Source organism: Pleurodeles waltl, chromosome 3_1, assembly GCF_031143425.1.
Source record: "Pleurodeles waltl isolate 20211129_DDA chromosome 3_1, aPleWal1.hap1.20221129, whole genome shotgun sequence".
NCBI lineage: Eukaryota > Metazoa > Chordata > Amphibia > Caudata > Salamandridae > Pleurodeles > Pleurodeles waltl.
Window position 1 is genome coordinate 601,425,913 of NC_090440.1, and position 27,934 is coordinate 601,453,846.

The 27,934-nt window shown below is 43.5% G+C and overlaps 1 protein-coding gene across 1 annotated transcript in view; it reads right to left on the reverse strand.

Moving 5' to 3' along the window:
• Positions 1–27,934, reverse strand: part of LRP5 (LDL receptor related protein 5) — a 397,037-nt gene that overhangs the window by 245,726 nt on the left and 123,377 nt on the right. The window contains exons 4-5 of the mRNA XM_069223040.1: positions 19,484–19,680; positions 13,309–13,440 (exon numbers count right to left, since the gene is read on the reverse strand). Of these exons, the coding sequence (XP_069079141.1) occupies positions 13,309–13,440; positions 19,484–19,680 (329 nt within the window). The remainder of the gene's footprint in view (positions 1–13,308; positions 13,441–19,483; positions 19,681–27,934) is intronic.

Below are 27,934 nucleotides of genomic sequence, written 5' to 3' on the forward strand. Positions count from 1 at the left end.
GAGTCATAAAAACTGAAATACCTATTACAATTTGAAAGGTGAATTTTAGCTTCCACCAGAGAGCTTGTTCTTGATTTTTGGCGAATGAAAGAACTTTTGGCTTCTATGTTTTCCATCATGATCATACTAAGCCCTGGAAGCAAAGGGAGCATGTTAAAAGGACACACAACATGGCTGACAAGCCTCTCCAGTTGGACAACAGATTAGCTTCAAAGACAGACAAGCATCAATGTATAGACTCCCAATGCAGTGCCCACTCCCAGGCCTGCCTCCTGAAATCTCTGGTCGGAAACACAGGCCAGTGGTGGGTAAAACAAAACTCCCCCACAGAGACTCAAAAGGGGAAATCACCAGTGCAGGCGCTTTGCAACCTAAAGGGGCATCAGAATCAGGTGGTCGAAATCCTGCGGGCTCTGAGGTGTAACTTTGCTCAAAGCGTGAATATCAGACGCCACCACTTCCTTCACTTGATGCCACTGTTGTGCAGGAGATTCCATAGCCCATGTAACTACAGCCTTAGAGTCCTCAGAGAGCTTGAAAGCCGGCTTCTGAATCCAATGGAGAGAAAAAATAACGGAAACACCGCACAGGGGCAAGTACGAAATTAAGGATAGGGTGGACCAATATATACCAACCCCCAAGGAAGAGTTTACTTCAAAAGAAGTTGATATCAATGGTCTTGTATATATGGGCTTACACTTCGGCGTTAAGGAATGGAATTAAAAAACAAAAAAAAGATAGAAAACCATGTACTAATGGCCTTTTCCACATGCTGTATGCCTCAAATCACAATTAATGTTTCCCCAGTAATATGTTATACTGGGTGTATTATTAATTATGCTTAAATGATCGGAGGTCACAGGTTATCTACTTTACTAGACATGCAGATTTTTATTATAAAAATCGTGTAGGGCCCTTTATTTGACTGTACCCTTTGTATCTTCTAAAGCTCCCAAGTACCAGATAACCATTAATTAGGCTTGCCACATTTGTGATTTCTATGCCAACATTCTATGTAGCTAATCACTTCTCCTGCAAAATGTTCATTTGTATGTTGTATTTGTGCACTGACTATTGCTCAGGATCTTAGGTAATCTAAGATTACTGATTCCTCCCATGCAACAAATGCCGAATTGCTTATGTTCCTTTTTGCCAACATTAGTTGAGGTACTGACTCAAAGTACTGCATTTTGCTTTAATCAGAACACCCTTAAATTGAACGGAGTTGGGGGAGGGGGACAGAAAACAGCATTTTACAATCACAGACCACGGACATCAACAATATAATCAACCGTGGCTTGTGCCTCCCATCCCTCATTACCTTTCATCTTAAAAAATAACAAGTGCTGTAGGAGCGAGCCAGCACATCCTTCCTTCATCTCCAGTCTTCAAGGAGAACACAAAAGGGTGCCTTTCCATTCCTTGGGTTGAACTCAACCCCCTCTTTCTACTCAGGTGCTCAGAGATAAAAGAGGGGTAGATAAATTGGCTCTCCAACAGCCCAAGTAAGATTACTCAGTCCCGGCAGTCAAGGCATCATTTCAAACAAGCTGGCACATGCCCGACTGAGGAGAAAAAGCCACTTGGAACAGTTCATATATAATTAAAGCATTAGTCGCTAAAACCCTAAACTATTTCCGGGGCACAATTCTGGCAAGTGACAGCTTGTGGAGTTTCAATTTATTTGCCAAGTTCTCTGATCTTTTAAAATGCACCCACACTGAACCAAGAATTTGTCCCAGTATTTTAGCAGGCAGGGAATGAAGCAACTGGGACACTGGCGATAGAATAGCCTTTGATTTGCATGCACTTTGATAAGATACATCTCACTGCTGTTCAGAGGCTTGAGAGTGAAGGACCAAGGAAATGTAATGCAACAACCCCATTAGGTACAAGAACTCTTAAATAACTTACATTCCATCCATCCCACCCAAAATGGCAAAGGTGTTGAAGACTTTCAACAAGGCAAAAGGTTTGCCACACAAGGCCCCATTATTATGACATTAGACAATCCCAGCAATCTATCAGCTGTAAAAGCAATAAGCTCCTTGGTGAAGGTTGGATCCAACGCAAGATTCCATTGAGTCCTATAACTGTCCCCCACGGCACAGACATGACCTGACAGAGCCAAAGCAGCGTCACCATCATTTGTTAACCTTCTCTGAAGTGAGGAATTTATTTTCTTTCATGTCGGACAACAAGATCAGTGTTGTAGCAAGTAAAATAAAGGCAACAGATAGGAATAACAACTATCAAAGACAGCATCAAACTTTAATCAAACATCAGAAGCATTACACTGGTGAACACCAAACCAATTCAGACTGTTAAAGGTTGGTAAGAGATGTCTGTCTTTTGACTGATGCAGTTAACTTGCTTGTTGAATGAAAATAATTAATCAGCAAGAGTGTGAGGAAATGCAGTTTATTTTATGCAGTCTCCAGTCCCGTTCCAGGCTCTCTGGGCAAACTCCCTTACACATCAATGGAGCGGTCCTGATGTATACAGGATTCTGAGGATGTGGATTCGGTTGTCAGAGGCTTCCTGTTGCCATCCCTCGGTCCACGAAAATGGTGGGGTGACTTTGGTCACAGGAGTCAATGTCTCTCGAAGTCCAGCCAAAAAACAGTTGCCACTGGTGTACTGGTCTCCAGTCAGAGCCAAACCAGTGGGTTACTAAGGCTTGGGTGACTAAACTGCACTTCGATAACTTTCCCATGTTCAGCAGACTTGCATTAAACTTTTGAGTGTTGGGGTTTGGCCTTCCGGGCTGTGCTTTAGCAGTCTGCGCCGACTAAACAATTCTGGCTATCAACTTGTCAGAGGCTTGTACAGCTTTTGTGGCTCTGGAACCGTAACAAAAAGTCAGTCAACTGACTCAGAGTTCACCTTTTCTGTCTGAGGTTCAGAGGATGACTTTTCCTCAGCAGGGGACTAAGGCACAGTCCTCTTTTTGCTAGCCCAGCAGGGAACAGTAGGGCAGTCCTCTCTCCAGTACTGACATGCTGTGAGGTCTGAGTCCTAGCGGTGCCACTTATCACCAAAACTTGCCCTTGTGGGATGCACTGTCTATTAGCCAATGGGCTACCTGGTCTCCTCCCGCCTAATGACGACTTCCTGCAATGGGAGGCATCTACCTACCTCAGAGTACAATATTCTGCCCACTCCCAAGATGCAGAAACATTCTTGGTGTGGTGTGGAGCTTGGTAGCCAGTCTGAAAGGTGTGGCTGCCTGGGGTATACAAGTCCATGGAAAAACCAGTTTGGCACATGTTTTCCCCTCTCTTTCTCAGACACCAACCTGCCTAACAGAACAAAATGGCCACCATTTGTCATTGAAAAGTGGATTCCCCTTCAAAGCTAAACTTTTGCGCTCACACCCAGTTTGGCTTCCTGACAGGGAGAGGTAGCACCTCTTCCAGGGACAGGCCTCCTTTGTGTCCTTTCCTGGAAGTCTATGTTCATACTTCTCCCCAAGAGGGCAGAAGGCTTCTCTTGGGGCAAGCAACTGTGATTAGCCACTAGAAAACATGGGCAACACACTGGTAACTTTCTAAATTGCCTTTTATGCAAAAGGTACATTAAATTCAACTTGAACACCAAGTGGGGTTTAATGCAATTATTCTTTTGATACCTTGAAGTACCAACTTTAGTAATCCCAAGCAAACAAACAGCTGAGTTATCAGCGTCTATCCCTGTACTTGTCAATTGGCTTACTATCCTTTCTACAGTAAAAACAATTTGGGGTTTTTACTGTTAGGGCATATAAAAACACATGTCCTGCTTTTTAATATGCAACAGTCGGCCTTAGGGCTTGAAATGCCTCGCTTAGGGGCGACTTGCATATATTTAAAAAGCAAAGTCAGGACTTCAACATTAGTTTAAATGGCAAAGTCAAGTTAGCAGTTTAAAACTGCTCTACAAGTCTGCAATGACAGGTTGGGAGACATGTTTTACTTTGTCAAATTTATGGTGGCACAATAACTGCTGTCGCATATTAGGGACACTTAAACTTACAGGCCCTGGGTACCCCTGTACCATATAGTAGGGACCTCTAAGTAAGTTAACTTATGCCAATTGTGTATATAACTAAATATACATTTTTATGCGGACCTCAAAGCACTCGCACTGAGGTTTGGTTAACAGGCCCTAGTGCACTCAGAGTTGAAAAAACAGTAGCATTAGTCCAAAACCTTATGAGTTATCATGCAAAAAGAGGTATTTCCTTACAAAAGGGTAAGCAGGGTAAGCAGACAGCTATAGAATTTATGGTAAATTAAAATATCTGGATATGTGACATCTAACTGCAAAAGCCATATGCTTTCAGGTTTTGTTGATCTGCAGATGCAACGTGCACGCCAGTCTAAACCTTTTCAAAAATCGATGGGAAATGTTAACAGTTTCTACTGGTTTGGTGCAAACATCTGGTACCCAAGTCATTAACCAGCCTACTCACTATTTTGAATGCCCGGTAATTCGGCTATAGGTGCAAACACAGGAAATTCTGCAGCATTAGTAGGTCATCTCCATTCTCAGATGTGCAACTCTAAATAGGTAGGTAATATTATTACAATCTATAAATAGGGCACACTGCCCGAAACAGTAGTAATCCAGTCATCAGCAAGCTTTTTGCAACTGTGGCCCAGTAATAGATAAATTGAGCATGCTACCAACTATTTTAATAGAGATATTGCAGCAAGTCAAAACAGGTAAAACCGATGAAGCAACTCCCAAGAATCCAAACCACGACTCACGTCACATAATCACACTTAAAAAAACACTAGGTTCGGCGGCAAGTAGTCCAATAAAAAAAACAGGCAAATACACAGGGTATATACTCAACTAGTACAGATGAATCACTACAGCTGAAAAAATAGTGCCCACCAACTCGGAGTGTAGAACTGAGCAGCTAGCTCCAACACAGAAACCCCTATCTAAGAGACAAAAAGCGAGCCAGAAAGGCAAGGAAACAAACACAGGCCAAAGCTGTTAATGACAACCTCTACCCAATATTTTCGGTGTTCCAGAAACCACATACACAGGTTTCCGGGTCTTTGCATTACACAAAGATCCCTGGGAGCTCACAAGAGTGGCTGTCTGCTTTCTGCGCCCAGACACAGTTGCCCTATGCAGATGAGAAAACAGTTTGCCTTTGCGCCAATGCTGCATTACAGTTGCTGGTGCAGAGCCAAAAAAGAGTTCATGGGGAGCACTGACTCCGTACCACAAAGGCACCCTTTGAAAATGGGGAGGGAGGATGCCAGGGACTGCCCAAGAATACCCTGCAGGCAGGAGCTCGTTTAAAAGTAGGCTATAGAGCCGCCTGCATCTTGAAAAACAGCCTCTGGCTGCTGCAGTCCACCTGCCCACAGGGCAGGTGCAAATGTGCCCTGCGTGTGACTCCGTTTATAATACAGCAACATTATAGCCAATTACAGCAAACAGAACAGGTTTTATTACAACTGGTATTCTGAACTCACATATTTGAATGTGCTTTCGTACGGGATTAATTAAGAAAAAAGTCGTTTTGGTGAAATAAAAAAGTTGCCTTGTATCGCACATTTAAGCGGGAAAGCCGCGATTTATCCAGGTTTTCTGGCCTCACTTTTTACAAATCAGCAACTACAAGTGGCTAAGTTTAGTGTCGAACTGTCCGTTAGCTCCTTTTGTGAGTCCCTAATTTACTAATGCGACGCTGTGGAGCCAATCGTGTACTCCCACTCACAGGACTGCTGAGTCACCGTATTATAAAAAGCACACGCATTCACTACTGCTAAGCAAATTCTTCCATGCCAGACACCTGGTCTCTTGTATACCGTCGTGTTACGTAAAGGTTTTGTTATCTACTGGTTCTAATCCGATATTAGATCGAGACATCTTCCCATTCTACAGCAAGTCTAACTTGGAGGCATTATTGGCGTTTTAGGGAATGAAAGGCCTGCCTCTTAACTGTCCCCTGGCATTCGACAGACTTTCAGAGCCGCCGTATGTTTCCTTACAGGCCTGTCCCTGTCTGCAATTGTTTCATAGATTTGTCTTTTCTCGTTTTTACCACTGTGTTTTTACCCTTTTGGCGCAGTTTTATACTGCCGCAAAGGTCAGAGATTTCAAACTACAAGCAAGCGCGAGCCAGGAAAGCCAACTGCACAGCCTCACTTCCGTATGACTGGCAGCAGCAAGCTGACGTTAAATAACGTCGCACAGACACTCACAAGCCCACGGCTGCAAACAAAATACAGCTGCACTGGGTTGTGCTTGTAATTAGAGCACTGATGACCCACAGGCGTCTTGTCACCTTTTTCCCACCAATAATTATAACTGAACATCGGTAATGTTCTCTCTTCACGTAAGGCAAATACATGGCTCATTTGTTTGTCAAAGGGTTCGAAAGAATATATATGTTTTGGAATTTGCGCACCTCGTGGCCTGACGCTTAAGTAACCACACATGTACAAAAAGGCACTGGGCCCCTCTTAAATAGCTTTGGCTTTGCGTTATGTGTTGTACTGGCCAGGGAAGAAAGCCTCGTAGGTGGGGCGGGTGCCAGTGGATATGGGGTAGTATTATTTTCTGGCTTGGAAACATGAAGGTATCCGAGCTTTTTTTTGGCAGTTATTTGTTGGCCGTACTTCTGTGTCAAAGACAGACTCGAGCACGTTGTAGTGGAATGAAACATTTAGGAGGAGCAAAGCCCGGTAAAAATGTACACCATCAAACAGCAACCTCTCACCACGCATCGACAAATGGCAGATTGACATAATATCTTCCAGTTATTCCCTTAAAACACATATGTGCTTTTCAATACAAACACGAGGGGCCTCATGGTGTTTCCAATAAATTCAACAACAAAAAAAAAAGTTAAGACCGTTCACTAGCTCTGAAGTCCTATTAAAAAAAAAAAAGTATTCCCGTGGTTTACCCTACTTAGATTCGAAATTAGTTGACTTGTCGATGAAATTATGCTATGTAATTTGTAATAACCCATATACCATGTCCTTTCACCGAATGTACTAACATTCTAAGGGCGGAGAGGAGCAGGAACATTCCTACTTTATAGTTCCCCTCAAGCGTGCACACTCCTCGTAGTCTAGCGTCCAAGTGCCCCCCTCCCCCCACCCTCCCCGACAGAAGAAAGCGCCTATGTCTCCGCCTGCGGATATTGCTCTGCTGTAATTTGTCGCAGCAATGTACAGATTGGACGACATTAGCATTAAGTGCAGAGTGCGCGCTCTGCCTATTCTGAATGAAATGCGCTTCATTTTTCTGTAAAGCCACCCCCGGCCCCGCGTGCCAGACGACTATAGCTTTTGTGCACTTCGAACACCTTTCGGCTCACACCCAAGTGCACACATACTGATTCTGATGGACTACCCAGGTCCAGCGATACCAATTTAGGATGGTTTGCTATCCCAGGAAATGGGTAATTGAGCCCGAAGTACAAATACATACATCGGCTGATGTTTATCGAGCTACCCTGATCGCTTCGGTCCCAACAAAAGCTAGAATGAAGAGTACGGCACGAGCCGCTCCAGGAAGATCGTGCTGACCTCGGAGGTCAAAGGAAGGAGCTTTTCCGAGGAATGTGTTGACTTAAGCGCAGCTCAAAACATATACAAATGAAATCATACGTTAGGGTAGCCTGCCCGAAGGAAAGGCGGATTTCTGAAACAATAACATAGGCTATGTCTGAAGGACGTGAGAAAGCACAGGCCATGCGCGCCACGGGACACGAAACCCGAAAGCTAGAGTCTGCCAGCCTCGACGAGATGGGGGGCAGGGCTACTAACCCCTCTGCTGTCAATACAGAGCACCAAAGAGCCCCAAACATCCTCGAAGAGATGGGAGGTAGGGACAATAATCCCTCTACTGTTAATACACAGAACGAGAGCACCAAGCATCCTCAACGAAATGGGAGGCACGGACACTAACCCCTCTACTGTTAAATACACAGAACTCACAAGACCTAGGAGCACCAAGCAGCCTGTAATAGAAGGAAGGCAGGCGACTAGCCCCTCTGCTCTCAGTACACAGAACTAAAGAGCCCCAGGCAACGGCGACGAGATGGCGAGGCGGGGCTGAATCATAGGCCCAGTACTATCAGCTGAATACAACACGCATTTGGCAAAGCCAGTTTAGGTTAGCTATTAGCGTCCAGGTGTTTTTAGGCAATGGTGTACGTCAGTGCGGCTGTTGGAAGAAAAGAGGGCAGGGGGCAACCTACAGGTTGGAGTGTGGTGGGGGCACTACAGACAAGATTGTGTGGAAATAAAAGCGCTATGACCCTGCCAGCATTGGCTAAGTCAAAGCATTTTTTTTGTCATGGCGGGTTAGGAGGCAACGAGGACAATGGAGGAAGGGTGGGTGGCAGGGGCAAAACAGACCGAGTAAGGACAGGTGGGAGGGTAAACACAGACAGACTGAAAAAGATGCACTCTGGTAGAATGCTTAAACGGGGGGCGGGGGGGGGGGGGGGGCTCCATTCTTTTTGGTAAAAAGAGCTAATTATGTTCACTGACAATTATCCAGAGGTACTAATATTATCAGTGTTATGGTAGTAACCAGAAAAGACTAGATTACTTTACTGGCCACCACATGCAACATTACCAGCAGCGATCAGCTCAGTACATTAGACAGGGTTGGCAGGAGTAACGTGTAAAAAAAACAAAAGAAAAAAAAAAAAAACGCATGATTCATCACTCAAATATCATTTTTAAATATACTTTGGAGGGCGGAGGGGGGGGGGGGGGGGGGGGGGGGGGGGGATCAACAATTTTTCTCCAAAACTCGAATTAAGAGTTCTGACAATCACACTTATCTGTTTCCAATGCACACCTTTTCAGTTTTGGGGTCCAACCAAGCAAAAGCCTATAATATTGTAGACTGGCCTGCACAAAGGAAACCCACTCGCAGGTAGCTGGACAGCTACCATTAGTTCACAGGTTACTTGCTGGAGAAGCCTGGCCCAAACACAAAGAAAAAACAGTAACCCCTAAAAAATGAGCAGTGAAAGGACACACGTAATGTGTCCACGCTTCAGAAGAGCAAACACACAAAGAAGGAGGAAAACTACAGCTTCTGACCACCAATAAAAAACAATTAAGAGCGACAACGAAACTAATCAATTATAGCAATGAGCAACCCTCTAGTCCCACAGAAAATAATATGTCCTGCAAAAGACAACATCTTCATTTCTGAGGCGAGACTTGAGAGTGGCCTCCACTAGAAAGAACACTGGAAATGGGGCAGAAATAATGTACTGAAGGCGTTTAGGTGTTCTAACATCCATAGTTCAGGATCTAAATTACCACAGGTATGCAACCTTAATATTTCACATCCGAAAAAAAATTAAGTTTACTTAGCAATGATTAGAAATCAAACAGGGAAAACACCTAACCCATATCTGTTATTATGTCCGGACAACAATATTAATCATAAAGGCAATAACATACTTTATAGAAAGTTTAATTTATTGAGTAAAACTTGTGTCATTCTTTATTGAATTTTCATGTAACAATTCTTGAGTGAACACTTAAAGAAAGAAAGGGCAATTAGCAGTAAAATGTGTGCATACTGATATACATTTAGTGATCTCATTAGTTTATGTATAAGAAGGTACAGATAGCTGTTGCCAATTGGAGCGATTTTCTCGAACGGAGTCACAACTGGAGGTCTGTGGCAATGGACAACGTTACCAGAATGTGGCACTTATAGGGCTGTGCAGCCTGATTTGATCTGTGGCATTCAGAACATGCCAGACCAAAAACATCCTGGTCCGAGGCATCAGGAAAGCGTATCATAAAATCCGGCCTTGCATCTAAATCATAAGTGAGACATTGAATATCTGGACAAAAAGAAGGAATGGAAATAAACTGAGGCTCTTTTCATGATGATTTTACACGAGCACCACCCACGCACCAGTGTTGAAAGCAGCACCAACACACTTCTTAATTTGGCTCAGTCCAAGTCTGGACTTCTTTTTGTTCATTAGCCACACACGTTCTCGAAGAAAACTGCACACACTGGGCATTTCAAGAGACAGTTAAATGGAGCCAGCACTGACCAACCACTCTTTGAGGTAAGGATGTTGTAAAATCCGATGAGTAACAAACCTTTCTGATGACAATTTAGGGATAACGCCCTAAAAGTTCTGGGAATGGAAGTCTAAATTTCGGTTCAGACTCCAGAGGTTGCAGACAGGTCTGTAGGAAGAATTCACCAGAAATAGGATAGAAAAGACACCTAACAAATTTCCTTCCTAGGAACCAGGCCCATCAACCTCTTCCAAAGGAAAAAGTATATTCCGCAATTCACCTTGTTTCGCATATTAAAAGAAGATCTGACTCTGAAGTTAGGATTTTAAATTATAAAATGTAGGTTCCTTAGAATCATCTAGAACCAAAGTAAATGAAGAAAATGTCATCCAGGAGATGAGATGAGATGGAGGAGACGGACACTGCAACTATAGTCTGAACTGCTGATTCAAGGAAGGAGGTGACATGCATCTCTTCATTAGACTGCAAGGCACCCATCACTACACTACCCTGAAAGAATAATATTGATCTTAAAGGAATGGATTATGTTAATGGAATTCTGGATGAAGACTGTTGCTGTTCAAAAAGGGAAGATTTAACAGCATTGAATTCTGGGTTGTTTTTCCTTTCAGTGAGCGGATAATATCAAGAAGCTGCTAAAGCCCAGACTAATACCATATCAAACGCCAGAACATGAATGGCATTTCGTTTACTGCATGACTTAGACTGGTCCACAGTTGTTTTTCTTTTCCTCAATCAAGAACGACTTCGGACCTCAGAGTATGGGGGAACAAACAACCCTTTAATTTCTGGATGAAACTGTAAACAGAGTAGAATCCACTGGATCACTTTCATCTAAAATATTATCCTAACATGTGCTTGTATGTATATGCTATTTGCATAGTGCAAACCCAGCCAAAATACAGTGGAGGACTGTACATGGTCAAAGGCAAGAATTAAGTTAACGAGTAATAGGAAAGAGATGGGCTGTGGACTGTTAATAGACTGTGATGTAGTTTTCTTTAAAGTGGCGAGTCTTCAATCAACTTTTTCCTGCACTAGAACAGCACTGGGGTTGTCCTATTAGACAGGGGTGCTCCTGATTACGGGTACTTTGATGGCAAGGGTCTGCTGTCTTGTTTTTTTCTTTTTTTACACTTCTTAGTCTGCAGTCTGTCCTGACTGCAGGTATGCTGAGACCCACGAGAGATGTGGAGCTTGCCCGCAAGACACACTTGATGGTGCTGCTCGTGATGGCTTTACACATTATGGAGTTGGCTATGAGGATGGCGCGGCCAACAAGAGGAACCAATTAAATTCCATCAGGGTGGTAGTGATGTAGTAATTTTTATTCAGGCCCTGGATGAGACTTGCTATGACTTGTAGTATGCCCCTAAAGGAAGCCAGAGTGGGGTCTTGTAGGCCATGTAGCAGGGCATTACAACCCCTCAGATTAAAGAGCATGAAGGCTTGAAAAGCAGTTCTGAAGTTGCTTTGTCAAATAAACATTTTTACTTTCTAGAGGCAAGAGAGCTGGTACCAGTCTGTCGTCATTCTCCTTACTCTCCCTCCCCCAGCAATATGTTCCTGGAGGGGATGGCTGGTGTCCAGAGTGGATCCAAGTGACTTGGCACTCAGTGAAAGTTGGGATTTGAAGCAGTCAAGGTTCATAATATTGAGCCAGGTTTGCACTGAATCTCATGTGTTGCCCTCAGAAGAGAGCAGCAATTCGGTCTTGGTTGGGTTGAGCTTCTGGTAATTGCTGGACATCCAGGTCTGACTGATTCCTAACGAGTGGTCGAGTTCTTCAAGTGCTCACATGTCTTGCAAAACATTTTGCCAAGCAATGTTCTGAAGATTCCGCCTCAGGCTCAACATTCAAGGAGTCATAATCTAACACTTGATCAGGATCATCATATCGTGTCATGGATGAGGTGGCTCAAGAGGGAACCTCTTGTCCAAAACTACATCTACAATTGCTTCAGTCAAGAGCTGCATCTGCTCTGCAGACATAGAAGCAGAATTGTTGGACCAACAGGAAGATGCACAGGCACATGAACTGGCCCATCCACAAAAACCTTCACAGCAGTACCACCCACGACCAAAGGGCAATCCCAGAATATTTTGTCTCCAATGCTTCAACAGTTTAGGTTCATGCTGGCACATCCTTCTGTCCTCCTTCGATGGACCCAGCATTGGATCATGGAGTAAAACCAGCTTCCTTTTCTCAACATCTTTCACTCCATTCCCAGGAAATTAGTAGCACCACAACCAAGGAAACAACTCACTTCCAGATACTCATGCTGGTGGTAATTAGGCATCTGTACTTGTGCTGTTCCGGCAGCGGTCTCTGGTACTCTAATTTGCAAGGCAGCAAGGAACCTCACATTTCACTGTCACATCCATTAGCTTTTACTTTTTGTCCTGTCAACTAGACCTTGCAGCTTTACCTGCATTCATGGTTTGGCTTGATCGGCAGTGAGCTCAATTAGGAGCCAGTCCAATACCATACTTCTCAGGTGAAGCATATGATCTTATAAACTTTCCCACTTGGAGATGAGGCTCAATGCAAGTTTGTCCACAAGTCAAGAGAGCTCAGTCTCTCAGTGGAAGACACACTTCCTGTAGACTTGACTTTGGAAAAAAAATAACTTTGCAGTGAAACTTTAAGGAAAATGAGCCACAATAGAACTTACTTGATGAGAGAAATTATCTAGTGATCACATAAGGCAGGTGAAATCTCCATCACCCCGAGGCTCACAGAGACAGATGGAAACAGACACCAGTTGGGTAAGTAATACTCTCTATAGCCTCATTCCGGAGGGGGATAATTTTAATCAGGAGCCAGTCTCAGACGACAGGATAACCTCAGTCCTCGACTGGGTCAAGGAAGAGAAAAACAGTAGTAAAGCTCTTTCCAAAAAGAGTTAAAACATGAAAGTCACAACAGAAAACCCAAAGAAAAGAACATGCAAAACTTTAGAAATGTAGATTCCCAAGGCAAATGAAGACATCCAAGCCCTGCCTTGACACACACACAAACATACACAATACATGATTTCCGCACCCACACTTGTTTAGTCAGTGACATTGCTCCGCTGCTGATCTGTAATCAAGCATATTAAGTGTGGGAAATTACCCAAACACATTACACTTCTAGGTGAACAAGGAGGTGTGACATTTTGTATGGAGCTCCAAAACGGAGGGAAAGCTTGTGAAGGTTTTCGAGTACTAGAAAGAAGCCCAACACTGCTTATGGCCATGTAAAAACATCTCTTACCATCTTTGCAGGTTTTTCCATCCTCCAAAAGCTGCACTCCAGTGGGACAGGCACAACTGTAAAAGGGATCTTTTGGAGACAGCAGGCATAGGTGTGAGCAGCCACCATTTCGCTTTTCGCAAGGTGAAGGAACTGCAAGACACATAAGTCGGATACAGTCAGTCACAGAAACAAAAACAGCTATATCAAATCATAAACACTGTTGTGAGCCTTTGCTTTTAGTCGTTAAGGCTTGAAAATGTGGTTATTAATCTTTCAGCTCAATTAAGAATTTAAATTTTGTAAGAGGGGAGAAACAGAATTGTGTGGCTGCTGAAATTATTAGATTGAGGCCTTCAGCTTGAGCAAGAAGCAACTGAACAAAGTCATAGAGAATAATAAAACAAGCACTGGCAAAGCCAATACGTACTGCTTTCACAACCAGCAATTTGGCTTGCCAATGTTTGTTTTCTCATTGTTTGCTAAAATATTCTTGGAAAAGTCGCCCATCCCTCAATGTAAAAGAAAAGAAAAAAAAAACATAACTGGTTAAAATCAATATCTTTTTGATCGTCACACAACCATAATCCATGGTCCTTAAGAAAACTACTTTGTGTGTGGATGTGCACCTTGTGAAAGAGCTGAATGTCATCATTCACAGTGACGTTAGCCAATGACTGAAGTAGTCTGACCGAATGGCACATGCTGAATGCTGTAATGGGATGCAAGATTTTGCTAAAGGGTTGCAGGAGGTCAGTTAGTGCTTTCCATGTGTTCTCTAACCTGCAGGTCTTTTTGAAGCTCTAAAAAGGGGCAGACTTGGCAATTAGGCCATGGGGCGGGCTTGTCTCATAGGTCAGTGTGTGGGCAGGTACTTTGGCTGCATATAGGCCTGTTTTATGTTCTACTGGGCCAGTTTTTACTGTTTATTTCCCTGGCATTAACACAGACATTGCAAGAACAACAACAAATGCATACAGCGTCCCATACCTTATAAAACCTATCAGCGTCTTTCCAAGTTCAAAATTGACCCAATTTGCAAACATGGCCACTTTTTTAGTTTTCCAATTCTAATTTGCCCTGGCTGCCACAACATTTTAATATTCAGTTTAGATTGGCATGCATCGTATTCGATGAGAGCAAACAATGATAGCAGGAATGCTTAAAACATTCTAAGGCACTGCTATTTACCCTCATCACCACCTCTACAGACTGAGACAGACAACATGAAAGCCTGCCTTGGTCCTGCTCACACAGGAACAGTCTAGGTCTGCTCACCACATTCCCTCTAGAAGGGAACACAAGTAACCTCAGATGGGGCCTAGCCTTGTTGACCTAACCAGTGAGGTGCAGATCGAGACTAGAGGACCAGCAAGCACTGGGACTATGTCAGTGGAATACTTCACTTGATCTCAGATACTAGCAATTACTCTGAGCTGCATTACAGTGCTTCATATTTGCTCACTGTGCCTCTACAGATAGGGACACCGTATGCCAATAAATCCTGGTCCCAATAGGACTACAATAAGAACAGTCCAGCCTGAACTGCCAGGCTTTTTATCCTAAAAATGTCTGACTGTCAAGTCATAACAAGCAAACCAGCAGCAAATCTGTTTATCGCCTGGAGATTGGGAAACGCAAAACAGCCATGTATTCTAACAGGGGATTTGCACTTTTATTCCCATGCTGTGACATTTTCTTTCTTGCTTGCTTCATCTGCATTGGCTCAGACCAGTGTAGGCTTTGGCTCCTACGTCAATAGTTGTTTGGTGTATTCTTCTACCTCCTATGGAGAGGTTGCATTGAAATACATGAGGGACTATTTAATATCTTGAGAGAGCACTGAATCATTACACTATCTATTCTTTATCTCTTACAAGTGTTCTCTACAGAAAGCAATGTTTAGGTCGAGGTTTTGACACTGCAGCTGTCAAGCGGACCTGTTGCTACCAAGCATAGTGGTCTCAGGAGCTGTCTCTTCCAAAGATTTTTTTGTTTGACCAGCCTCTTTCAGCCTTTTGTTTGCGACTGTTAATCACATCTAGATTCAGTCCACTGAAATATTAATATTTCAAGTAATGCTACTGGCTGTTCAGGCGCATCTGGACACCTGAGGGTTTGTACTGAACTGCATGAGGGACCACTTTACTACTGTAGCCTCTGTCCTGCTAGTACTCTTCTGTGTCCCCTCCAATGTGATAACACCCCAGGTGTTAATTAAAGCCAGACCTATCAGATTTGCCAATGCAGGTTTGTTTTGTTGTTTCCGGCAGCAGTCTTTATTTTTTGTTCTAGTTAGGATTCAAACCTGACATCAAGATGATTGCCATATTGGGTTTCTCTATTTCAGATTGGGACAGAGTGACTGCAAGATAGCCATTTGAGGTTTTGCGAGACCTATAACAAAATCTGTTATTTCGTAAGACTTTGGGGATAGGAAACCTAGTCAGTCCATCCCAAAAAGTCAGTTTCCCGGAACCCTCCAACCCTCTCCGTTCAGCCACTGACTTGCCACAGGGATGCATGTCACCTATTACCTCGAATCAGCAGTTCAGACTGTAGAAGCAATGTCCATCTACTGTTCTGTCGAGGCACGGTTTACACACGAAGGGCCTGATTTAGAACTCCGAGGACGGGTTACTCGTCACAACAGTGACGGATACCCATCCGCCGAAATCTAAATCTCACAGGATAGAATGGGATTTAGATTTTGGCGGATGGGATTTCCGTCACCCGCCTGCTGAGTTCAGGGCCTAAGTGCGCCCAGCCTATCCGCTCCCCTGCTGCAGCTCTTCAAGGGCGGCTGTTGCCCTAGAGCATATCTCCACTGCTGCAAGTGCTGCTCGCAGTCAGAAAATGCTAGACCACTCCGCTATCTTGCCGCAGCTCTCCCTTTCCATTTTTTCCCCATCGGCATCCACAACTTTGAACGGCAATGTGTTTTTAAACTAGATTTTGCAAGGATTTGGCCCAATGATGACAACGTGTTTCGCGTGTGCATACATTACATACATGTGTAGCAATACACACCAAAATAGTAAAGTGTATTCTTATGTATGTGAACATAGAACGCACGCTGTTTCTGCTACTAGCATTTGAGATGATCCTATTAATTAATCAGTGGACTGGGCACAGGCTATTAAAACATAAGAAATGTAACCTTTTTATGTATTTTACGGAGACATCAATACAGCAAACACGCATTAGCAAAACCAACGATTTAGCTTGTAAGTGAAAATGCACGGTCCATCTATTTGCAAATGCTAGTTCCTATCGGTTTTTCAAATGTTGGTCGGAACTTTAAATTGGTAGGACGTTAATTTTGTCCTTTCCTACGTTTCTATATTTATTTTATTTTTTATTTTTGAATTGAGTTTATTTAATACTATTTTTCATAGTTTGCACAGTGCGAGTGGTTGGTCCCTGCCCTCGGGAGGGATGAGGTGAGTGTGTTAAATTGCTTAAATTATTATATTTAAAAAAAGGATACAAAGTGGACCTCTCGGTGGTAACGCGAGTCACCTTGCTTCTTCGGTTCTGCCAATTTCTCGGATCCGCCCCCAACCTGGACTACACTTAGCAAACCTGGAGCATACACTCATACACAAGCCATTCACGTGTACTGATGTGAGTACATACAGCTTTTCAACACACTTATTGTCTAAGAGCACAGGTCCAGGCATCCATTTCTGTAACGGACTACAGGAGTCATGAGTTAAGAGTAACAGTATGGGAGGGAACGTGACACATCCTAGCTGGGCTGTGGCACTAAGCCACATCCAGCAGAGAGGTCGTCCACCCAGACCAAGGGGCTCACAGCTGCTCACTGGCAAAACATGCAGAAAAGTCAGATCCGGAACACTACGGGTAGAGAAATGAAAGTTACAAGGAAAGAAACAAGCGGAATACAGAGGCAGAAGAGTTGTTGTACGCACACCGAGACACAACTTCCCTAGGTAGAGTCCTTTATCTATTAAACAACACTCCCTGAATCCCTGTGCGATGCATGGATTTCATCTGCAGACCTCAGGCTCATATCTATTGCATAATCCATAGCAAAGGGGAAATGCAATGAAAAAAAAATCCCATCTTCCACAATGGATCCCACTAATAAGTATCGACAACCACAAGGTTCCAAACTAGCTCCCTTTTCTTTCTTCCAGCAACGGCCCAAGTGAAGAATCTCAGTAGAGCTCTCCTGCGCTCCGCATCACCTACCTGTTCGCATAGCACGCCACATCCATGACCCTGTTACAAACTGGGCGGCAGCAGAATAATAAAGACACATTGGCCATTAGGCATCAGCAAAGCTGGAAATGCATCCAAAGGCCTTGTCGAGGCCTAAGAAACGATCACAACATCCAGGGATGCAAGTCAGCTGTCTCCTTCCCAAAGCCTAGCTGATGACACATTATTATTTTTCAGTAGCAAAATCAACTGATTTTGGCCCATCTTGGACAAGCCCTTGCGAGGATACACAATGGCGCTGTTCTTGTTCTAGTTCCAGCTTTGAATTGGCGAGGTGAACGGAACGTGAACAAAAACATGCTAAGCTAGATCTCCAGTTACACCCTGGTGAGAACGAGGTACACAAAGTTATATAGATTCGGAATGAGCGTTTGGATCAGTGTTTAACTTGGAGTCCGCAAAACCTACTCAGGGGGTCTGTGATTACTTAGAAAATGTAATTATCTTAACAGAAAGAAGGAATTATGACGGAATTTCAAATTGGGGGATAAAAATTAAATTAGTATCCTCAAATTGGCTCATTGGAGCAGTGCAAGTGCATTAAGCGGAATATATTATGGACAATGAGTGGCCTTTAGAAAAACTCCAACCTTCACACAAAAATTCACATTCTTGTAAAACGTGTTTGTAAATTAAATAAGTTATCATTTGTGTACATGTTCGATAAATGCTTGTTTCTGTGTTTTTTGTGGTTCCAATCTTCGAAAATGCTTAGGCTGGGGTTCCCAGCTTCCAGTAATGACTCAGTGGGGGTCCCAGATTTTAATAATGAGTCACTGGGGCTCCCCGGTTCCAGTAATGATAAAGTGAGGGTCCACAGAAGTCAAAAGAATCATTACTTTACATGAAGTATAAACCCATGCTCTTTCCAGACCACTTCCCTCTTAAGTGGGGTAATGCAGTTCAGGGTGGGCAACAAGACAAACCTCTGCAGAGATTACTACAGCAGGTATTACAGGCACAGGGCCTACAAAAATAGGACACTGGGACATATAATAGTCTTTTTAGAAGAATCTACGATCTACAGAATTTCACCCTCATTTGCTTCTCCGAATGTCGCTTTCTCGCCTATGCTTTTCTTCACCCAGCTCCATGTTGCTCTCTTTGGCCTGTTTGCTTTTCTCCCCCGAGCTCAACACTGCAATCTCTCTCCGTCTCGTTTGCGCCCCTATCTGAGCCTCCTGCATTGCTTCCCCATCAACCTTGCCCTCCGTGTTGCTTCTGCACCCCCAAAACCCACATTTTGTTCCCCTGGTGCCGTTTTCCCCATGCTCTTAAAGGAAAAAAACTTCAGCGAGTTTTTGTTACTGTTTATCTATCTATCCTAATCTCATCAGTAAATAAGAATAAAATAGTACCGTGTCATTTTGTTGGCACACAAATGCATAGGCTTTTTTTTTTTAATTCGTCTTTAGCCGTGCCGCATAGCTTCGGGGATGCTGTACAGCTTCACTTAAAGCCATTGGCAAATCCAGTAGGTCCTAAAGACGAGACCTACTGGCTTTGCCAACTGTTATTTATGTTTATATTGGGTATTTATTTAACATTGATAAGACCGGCATGCATCCTAAAGAATGGTTCTTTTTTACCACATTTTGTCAATGGCTAACCCGATCTCCCCCTTACTCTGTTTTCTTTTCGTATCCACCCATCCCATTCTAACCCCCCTTTAACATCTCTTAATTTGCTTCTATCTCCTTGCTTTCATTCTTTCATCGCGCTTTCATACCTTTATTACCTATTCCTTGCCTTTCTTTCTCGCCCATCTCTTCCTCTCATTCACTTCTCAAGAAAAGACAGCAAGGCGTTTATGTGAGGGAAGGTTTACCCAGTACTATAGCACATCCCATTCACATCTGGTTACTACAGTGCGAATGTTAATTCAAGTGCCCCGAACCATCCACCCACTGGTTCCTCAAAAAACTACGATAACCAGGAGGAGACTTACAGTGAGGCTGTCTCTCTTGGCCCAGCACCTGGATGTCCATAGGCGAATACAGCGAACTCAGTATTTCCCGCTTTTTTTCTCCGGTTCTCTTGTTACATGCATGAATAGAGCGCGTCTGCCAGTCTGTCCAGTACAAGGTCTCCCCGGACAACGTTAGTGCAAATGGATGAGTGAGGCTGCCCTCCACCACCTTCTGCCTAGATTTGGAAAAAAAAAAGACAACATTATTTTTTTATACCATGACATATAAATGAAATATGCTCAGATACAGCATCATCAACTAAATTGCATACAGGAAAATGCACGGAGGTTGCACACACATTCTTACAAAGAAAACGAAGTGCACCACATTTCTCTCGCGTTCGCCTTACGACAAATTCATTTACTAGTGGTAACGATACTTCTGGTGAGTACTTTTTCTTACAAATTATTAACCTTCTGCGGGTGGAACAGAATAGTGCTGGTTGAACAACTCATGCAGCACAGCCCTTGCAAAGTATTCATCACTGCATGCTCAGAAATGTTTAGCAAAAGAGAAAACTATACGGATGCCTGGCAAAGGCCATCCGCCGAACGCCTATGGTTAAAGCTGTGAAACAGCAATAGCTGTAGTGAAATGAGCAGGACTGTCCCCTGGAAGGTGTTTTTTTGCTGAAGGGTAGCATACCTTGAAACCGAATGACTCAATCTTAAATGCTGGATTTGGTCACCGCTTGTTTTTTTTTTTTAAGCTCTGGCAATGCTCGTAGAGATCTGCTCATCCACCATGTCCTGCAGAGTGAGATGATGTGATAGTGCATTACATGTTTGGGGTCCAGTCAGTGTTGTTGCTCCCCCTTTTTAGCAGGATAAAGAGGAGGAAAGGAAAATGAAAGGGTAATAGTCTATCCAATGTGGAAAGTAGACACACCATAAATAGAAGGGATGGGCAGCTGCAGAGGACCATCCTGTCTTGGGAGAATACAGTGAAAGGTGCATCTGAAGTTCTCAGACCCGACAAACTGAAGCATTTGCCACAAAAAGTCAGTCTTAAGAGTAAGAAGTTGCACAGACAACTGTGCATCAGCTCAAATAGGGATGCCATCAGAAAATTCGAACACAAGATTCAAATCCCAATGAGGAAAAATGAATGGAATATAAGTGAAATAAACCTGCTATCTAATAAAGATAGTTGGGGGCATATGAAGACAGATAGGGCAGGCAAATAACCTTTTACAGTAGCCACGTCCAGGCCAGGCTAAGCAAAGTGACAGCATGAATCTAAAAAAAAAAAAAAAAAAAAAAAAAAATCAAAAAAGGCATTACTGCAAAGGATTCAGGCATTCTGCCTTCCAGCGACCCATGTAGGCAAATTTCACAGACGGTTTGCCGGCAGCCAAGATGAGATCTGCCTCTTCAGGAGAAATTCAAAACAAGTCCATGTGTCATCTTGCCTGGTTCGGATATGCATCTTAACAGCATGATGGCATGGGGCCTTTGGCTTGCATAATTACAATCAAAGCATTTCCCCCCCCCTCCATCTCAAGAAACAGCATTCAGATTTCTAATGTCCATTACATCAACAGACAGGGCAGTATCTTGGAGGAGATTTGCATCTGTTTGACAGTGGTTGCAGCAATGAGGATTTATCAGGTGGGACCTCATCACACCTCTATGTGATGGTGGATTTTCTCAGTCTTCGCTCACTGAAGGATAAAGCATTACAGCCAACGTGACAGCGGGGATCTTCTCCAGATTTGGGTTTTTCATTTGTGAACCTCTTCACCACAATCCAGAAAACAGGATGTCTCCAGTTTTGTGCCTTACACTTCCCTCTGAATGTTTCCATGGGGGATGCCTTCTGGTTCAGCTGACCTCAAAGTCTGTGGTACATGTTTCCGCAAGTTCTGTTCCTGTCAAAAGAACTGCAGAGATTATCTCGATTGTCCTACAATGGGTATGGAAGACCTGATACCTGATATGCTGACCCGCTGACACTCCACATTCACACTCTCTCTCACAAAAAAGACCTGCTTTCACAGCAAGATGGTCAGGTCAGCTGTCCCAATCCTCAAACATTGCAGGTGATGGAGAATGAGGGTTTTTAGCTCGAGTCCTTGTGACTATGTGATAAAGCCACAAACATAATTTGGACAACTAGGAAGCCCGCTAACCAATCTATCAATGCAGGTTGTGATTACAAATCTGTCCCATTGAGAGAGTCCGAATGCCTCAAACGCCTAAATCACCTATCTGCCTTCAGGGCCAATAAGGCTCAGATACAGTATCTCAAACTTGTTTAGCCAAATAAACAAATTCAAAAGGTGGCAATCCACAGTAGGTATCATAACTCTGTCCTTCATGAGGACCAAGAAGTACAGGTAATACAAGCCCATGCCCTTGCCTTCCAGAGGGACCTCTGTCTACAAAATAGAGGTGTGCGCTGGAGGGCACATCCTAGTAGAAGAAGGGCAGTCCTGGAGGGAGGGATAGGAAGTGTAGGACATAGCCCTGCAAATTAGCTGGATGACCCAGCGGTCCATTATAATAGTTTCTCAAATAGTGTAAAAAATGAGACCATACCTCCCACCCCCACCACTCCCCATGGAAGAGGATGGCTGGGGGAGGGGCAGTAGAAAATGGTGGAGAGTGGATGTGCTGCTGTTAGTCATGGCTTTTCTGGTAGTAGTGCTTCCATTCTGAGGCTAGACCCAGCAAGTGAGCCATAGACCTCCTATTTTTGGAGCATTCCAGGAGGAATCTTAATTCTTAGTCAACAGCCGTTAGCCATCAAAGTGCATTTCCATTGCTTGAGCTTTTTCAAAAGATGCCAGGGTAATGTACCCAAACAAGTTTGCTATGTGTGACAGCCATGCATATGGACAGAACAACGGTGTCTCCAGAACCCAAATCTCAACAAAAGCACTTTTTGGATGCATTAAACCGTCAATGACCAGATTTGTAAAAGGCTTTTTGAGTGGCCTGGCAAGCCGAGTACTGTAAATTTCACCAATTCCCATGCAACCTAAAAATATCAGCCCAGATGACAGGCTGCAATAACAGTGTGGAAAGTTAAGGTACAAGAAAAGAAAACTTTTCAGCCAATACAAGTTCCTTCAACTCTATCAGGAGGTGCTGTTTGAAGGCATTCAGGTTTTGTTTCAAGGAGCAAACACTGACTACCCATGGACGAGGGAGAAGACAAAGTGGGAGTCACACAGAGTAGCCCATTGCCATTTGGTTATCTGGACTGCTGTGCTTGAAGAGTTTTCCCATGCAGTTATGACATGACCTAAGAGAACCTCAGCAAACGAAAGCAAGGGCTTTGTCAGTTTGGAACAGTGTTCCAAGATCTCAGTCAAAATGCTAGACTTGCCCCCACAGAAGGCGAGGTCAATTGCAAGGCTTTAACTGCCTTTTGCACCACAATTATAGATGAGGAAGCTGGACCAGGGGAGTAAAGTATGTCCCTTTCTGGTGAGGTGTCCAGGCCACTTGCATTCTGCAAGTCCAGATATAAGCAGGCATTCGTGTTAATCCATGGAATTTACTCAGCAATACATGATCAGTCTGAAATGAACAGCTCTTCCAAACAGACATCTCAGAGCCCTAGGAAGTCTTTGTCAAGGGAACATGGTTCAAGTTCACATTAACTTTTCCTCTTGACACATTAATAATTTCCTGAAACATCAATGACATTCAGGGAGGCATTAAAGTCAGGTCCATGAGCAGCATCAGCATCAAAGAAGGTTCTCACTAAAAGGGGGATGGGATCTTGGCATATTTCAACTTCTTCGTGGGTGCCAAGGATGAAATCCATGGAGGTGTGGCATAAGGACCACCAAAGTCATAAAGCCTGCAAGAATGTGCTTCCCCATGGACAGCATCACAGAGGACACAGATGCCATCCTTGACAGATCCACCACAGCCTATCCGAAAGCTTCAACCGAAGCTGGGGGCCGGCCAATGGAGTTGAAAATGCAGCTCTCATTCTTCAGCATCAGGATCTTATTCAGTAATAAGAGTCTGACAACACAACTCCAAATGGTTGCAAGTAGCAGCAGAAGTTCCTTAAAGAAAAGTACTTCTCTTTATTATAGTTTTTTTGTGTTTCTTATGGAAAGATTTTAGGTGTTTGTTCCATACAGCTGACTTGCATAGTAATGAGGAACATCTTTTGGTCTATTCCTGTGGGTTCTGGCCAAACACTATTTAGCCTCAACCTTGCCAATGCCACTGAATGCATGGAGACACAGGAATTGCAGGCTGTATCTTCTTATTCAGATCTCAGACATCACATGCAGAAGTCATGTAAGTCCAATATCTTCTTGAGGGACCTTCAACAGGACTAAACCCTCAAAATGAAGACATGACCTAGTTATTACCGAAGTTCTGAGGATTGTTGTCAAGCAGGGTCAGACATCTCTTGACCCGCATCAATGACAAAAACTGATGCAGCATGCAAGATGGTGCCTAATATACTCCAGTGTTGCCATGTCCCAAGATGAAGTCTGGGCCTAAGATGTATGGTGCCACCTGGATATGCTGCATAACAACAGTAGGGGGAAATGCTGGATCACATTTAAAGGTGAGTAATCTGTGGGAAGATGCATCCATCAGAAAGATCCAAAATGCATCCACAAATTGACTGAACAAATAACTTCACATTGACCACCAAATCCCGTCACACTTCCCCAAAATATCGTTCCTACAACATCTCAAATCTCATCACTCTGTCCTCACCAAATTACCACCAAGCCAATGCTGTTCAGCAAATGTATATATGTATAAATATGTAGTGTGAACCTAGCTAGAAAGCAACAGTTCTGAACAAGGTCAAGAGCCCAGTTATGTTTCTGTTTCGATCACAAATGGTGAACTCTAGTGACTGGAGATGTAGTGGTCCCTGAAAAAATTAATCTTCATCTCCTTTCTAAATTGCAGAAGGATTGGTCTTACTCTGGTGTGGATACGCCCAGACCCTTGAAGTATAGATGGAGAAGGTTGGTCTTCCAGTTTCTAATTTTTTGGATTTTTTTTTTTTATTCCAGCCTGGTGATGTGCAGTCTTCTTGTTTGGTGCTGTTCGCAGGGGATAGTTTATTTCTCTGCCAGGTATGAAAGGGTTGGTGTTCTAGTGGCCTTGTATGTGATGCAGCTTCTTTTGAAGCTAAATCAGGCTCTGAGGGGGTGAAAGGACAGTTCTATTAGTGTTAGCATGCCCAATGTCTTTAGACCTTTGACAAAGCACATGTAGGATGCTTTTCATAGGAGCCAGTATGGGACTAGAGAGACCGCAAAGAAGGGTAATTAATCTACTGAGATGCAAGAAGGCTGAGGCTACGAGTTTTCAAAAGTAAATTTTTGGGCGTTAGAGCTTCATTTTCTTCAAAAGGAGAGTTGGTACTATGGTGTCTTGGTTTTGTTGTGAATGCCTTCTTTGAAAAAGTGGTCAGTGTTGAGACTGTTTCAAGAATGAAACCAAGTGATTTTGTATTCGGTGTCAACTGGGGGATGAACTTGTAAGTTAATTTCTGATACCTGGGCTTTAATTTGTGATCCTTTGTTACTACTGGTGAGCAGGAGGAATTCTGTCTAGGTCGGGTTAAAGTGTTAGGTCGGTGATGGATAAATCGAGGCAGGTTTGAGGTTGTGTGATTTTGTAAGTATTGGAGTTTTTTTTGTAGAGTAATGTGTCATCATAGCATTAGCAGGTAGCTTTTCATTGGGTTAATATAGAGGTTGAAGATGACCAGGTAAAAAGACGGAGCCTAGGACACTCTGCAGGAGTTGGATAGTTTCTGGGTTGTTTAGGTTCCTATCTGGACACACTGGTTGTGGTTGGTAAGCAAACATCTAGCATACTATATCAGAAAGGATCCTGAACTTCAACTCTCATGATCCCAAACTATCAAAACACCCCCATATCATTCACCAAATTATCCCAGGCTGCCCACAGGCCTGGACCTCAAATGACCTAGCCCTACCTATGAAACTACTGTAATCCTCTCTTCCGGATAACCATAATTTTGTAAAATTGCCCAATACGCCTCCTAAATGATTCCCACACCCCCTCTATTCCCACAATGACTCCTTTCGTGTCCTCCTAAGTGTCACTGTAGAACATTGTACTAGAGGCCGATACTCAATGTTAATAACAAAGTAATGGATAACAGACACCATATAAGCTTCATGCTTGGGCTTGGAATTCGTGCACTATGAATCTGAAATAGCACTTTCACCATTCTATTACGGCATCTAAAGACTCCTACACATCTCCAACATGGAGAAAGGTATGACTTTCAGTAGCAACCAAACCTAACCTGAGCTGGACCAGTTTTGTCTTCAAATACTATCTAAAACTTACTTTGGCATGCATTTAAATAAATAAAGTGCTAAAGTCTCCAAATATTTTACACAATCCCACAGCAGCTCCAAAGCACTGTATACTGTGCCTTCATTTATTATATTTTGACTTGGCTATTTGTGTGTATGCATGCATGTTTTTATGTATGTGTGTATATGGTATTCCTATAGCCAAATAGCAGCGGAGATCTGTACATGGTCAAAGGCTAGCTTAAAGCCAGTGAGCAATAGGCGAGGAAACTACGTTTTAGACGTTTAATGCATTGTGAGGTAGAGTTTAAGGAGAAGAGACTTCATCTCTTTCCTATACTGAAGCAGCATTGGGGCAGCCCTGATGGATAGAGATGTTGTTGCAGATCCTAAGATCATAGATGGAAAAGGTAGTTTGTCTTTTTCCCATTTTTACACTCCTTAGTCTGCAGTCTAATTGTGACTTGGCTGCATGTATGCCGAGAACCACCAGAGATGGTGACCTTGCCTGCAGTCCTCGGAGTACTGGCTGTGATGGCTTTGCAAATATTAAAGAGGTTTTGAATATGGTGCAAGCTGGCAATGGCAGTCATCAGTGGAGGGGAGGGGGTGGTGACATAATATTTTTTTCAAGCACTGGATGAGATGAGCTGTGGCTTCTAGGATGCCCATGAGGAGTGCCTGTGTGCAGTCTGAGAAGGAATGGAGAAGGGCATTACCACTATCCATATGAGAAAATGCAAGAGCTTGAACAGCAGTTTGAAGCAGCTTTCTGAAAGAAGCTATTTGACTTCCTTTAGAAGAGAGACCTGCTACCAGGCCATTTGTTCTTTTTCTAGCAATGTGTTCCTTGAGGGAGAGGTTGGTATCCAGGCTGAATCCAAGTGATTTGGCTTTCGATGAGAATTGGGGTTCAAAGTTGTCAAGGTTTATATGTCATTGAGCAAGGTTTGTACTATATCTTGTTTGCTTTACTTGGCAAATAATAGGAATTCTGTCTTGGCTGGGTTGAACTTCAGGTAGGCTCTGGACATCCCAGTCTGGAGGAAGCACAAGCAGTGTTTGAGGCGTTGGAGGTCTGAAGCAGAGAACACTTTCAAGTAGAGTGGATTATCAGTATTTTGGGGAATCTCAAACCTGCTATCTGTGAGATCGCCAAGTGACTCCTTGTAAAGGTTGAAAAAGACAAAAGGCAGTATGAGGACCTTGGGAGACTCTACCTACGACAGGTAACTTTTGTGACCCAGAGGTACCCATGTAGTGTCGGTTGAAAGGCAGGAGAATCACTGAAAGCCATTGCAGGAGAATCATTGAGAGCCATTGCTGGTGAATTCCATTCACATCTCAAGGGTGCATACGAGGGTGGGATGGTCAACTGTGTTTAAGGTAGCCGAAAGGTCATGCAAAAATTAGGAGGCACAGGTCATGGCCGTCTATGGTCAAGAGGGCACAGTCCATGATGTGTAAGGCAGCGGTCTCTGTGCTTCAGAGTGATCTAAATACAGACTGGTATTTGTGCAGGAGATGGTTAGCACTGATGCAATTTTGGAGTTGAACATAGCCTGCTTTGTCAATGATCTTGCGGAAGAATGATTGGTGAGTGATGGGCTAGCAGCTGGTGAGGTTATCAGGGTCTAGTGTACAGAGGCTTGTCGTCTGTGTACAGCAATATATTATGCTCCATACCACAAAAATGAATTCCTGCTTCCCACTGCCCTGCTCACCCCGTGCAAGAAAAAGGCTCCACAGCTATAGCAAAGATATGAGGGGACAATCCTGTCTTGTTTCTTGCAGTACCAGGATTCATGTAGATATACATTGTCCCACTTTAACCTGAGCTCTAGCACCTGCATACAGTGAAGTGACCCATTTATTTAATGTATCCCCTAAGTTCTTGCACCACACGATTTCTCGAAAATAAGGGTGTCAAAAGCTTTAGTAGGGTCTATGGACACCACGAATGGTCTGTAAGAGGCCACGCCTGTTGTGTCTTTGACTGGTTTGAGGATACATAGTATTACGGCCTCTCTGGACTTTGTGGCCTCCTTTTAAAGCTCCACCAGAAGAGGCATCAACAAATGTGCAAATGTTTGATAAAACTCAACAGGCAGACTACATCATGCTGATGAGGACAAGA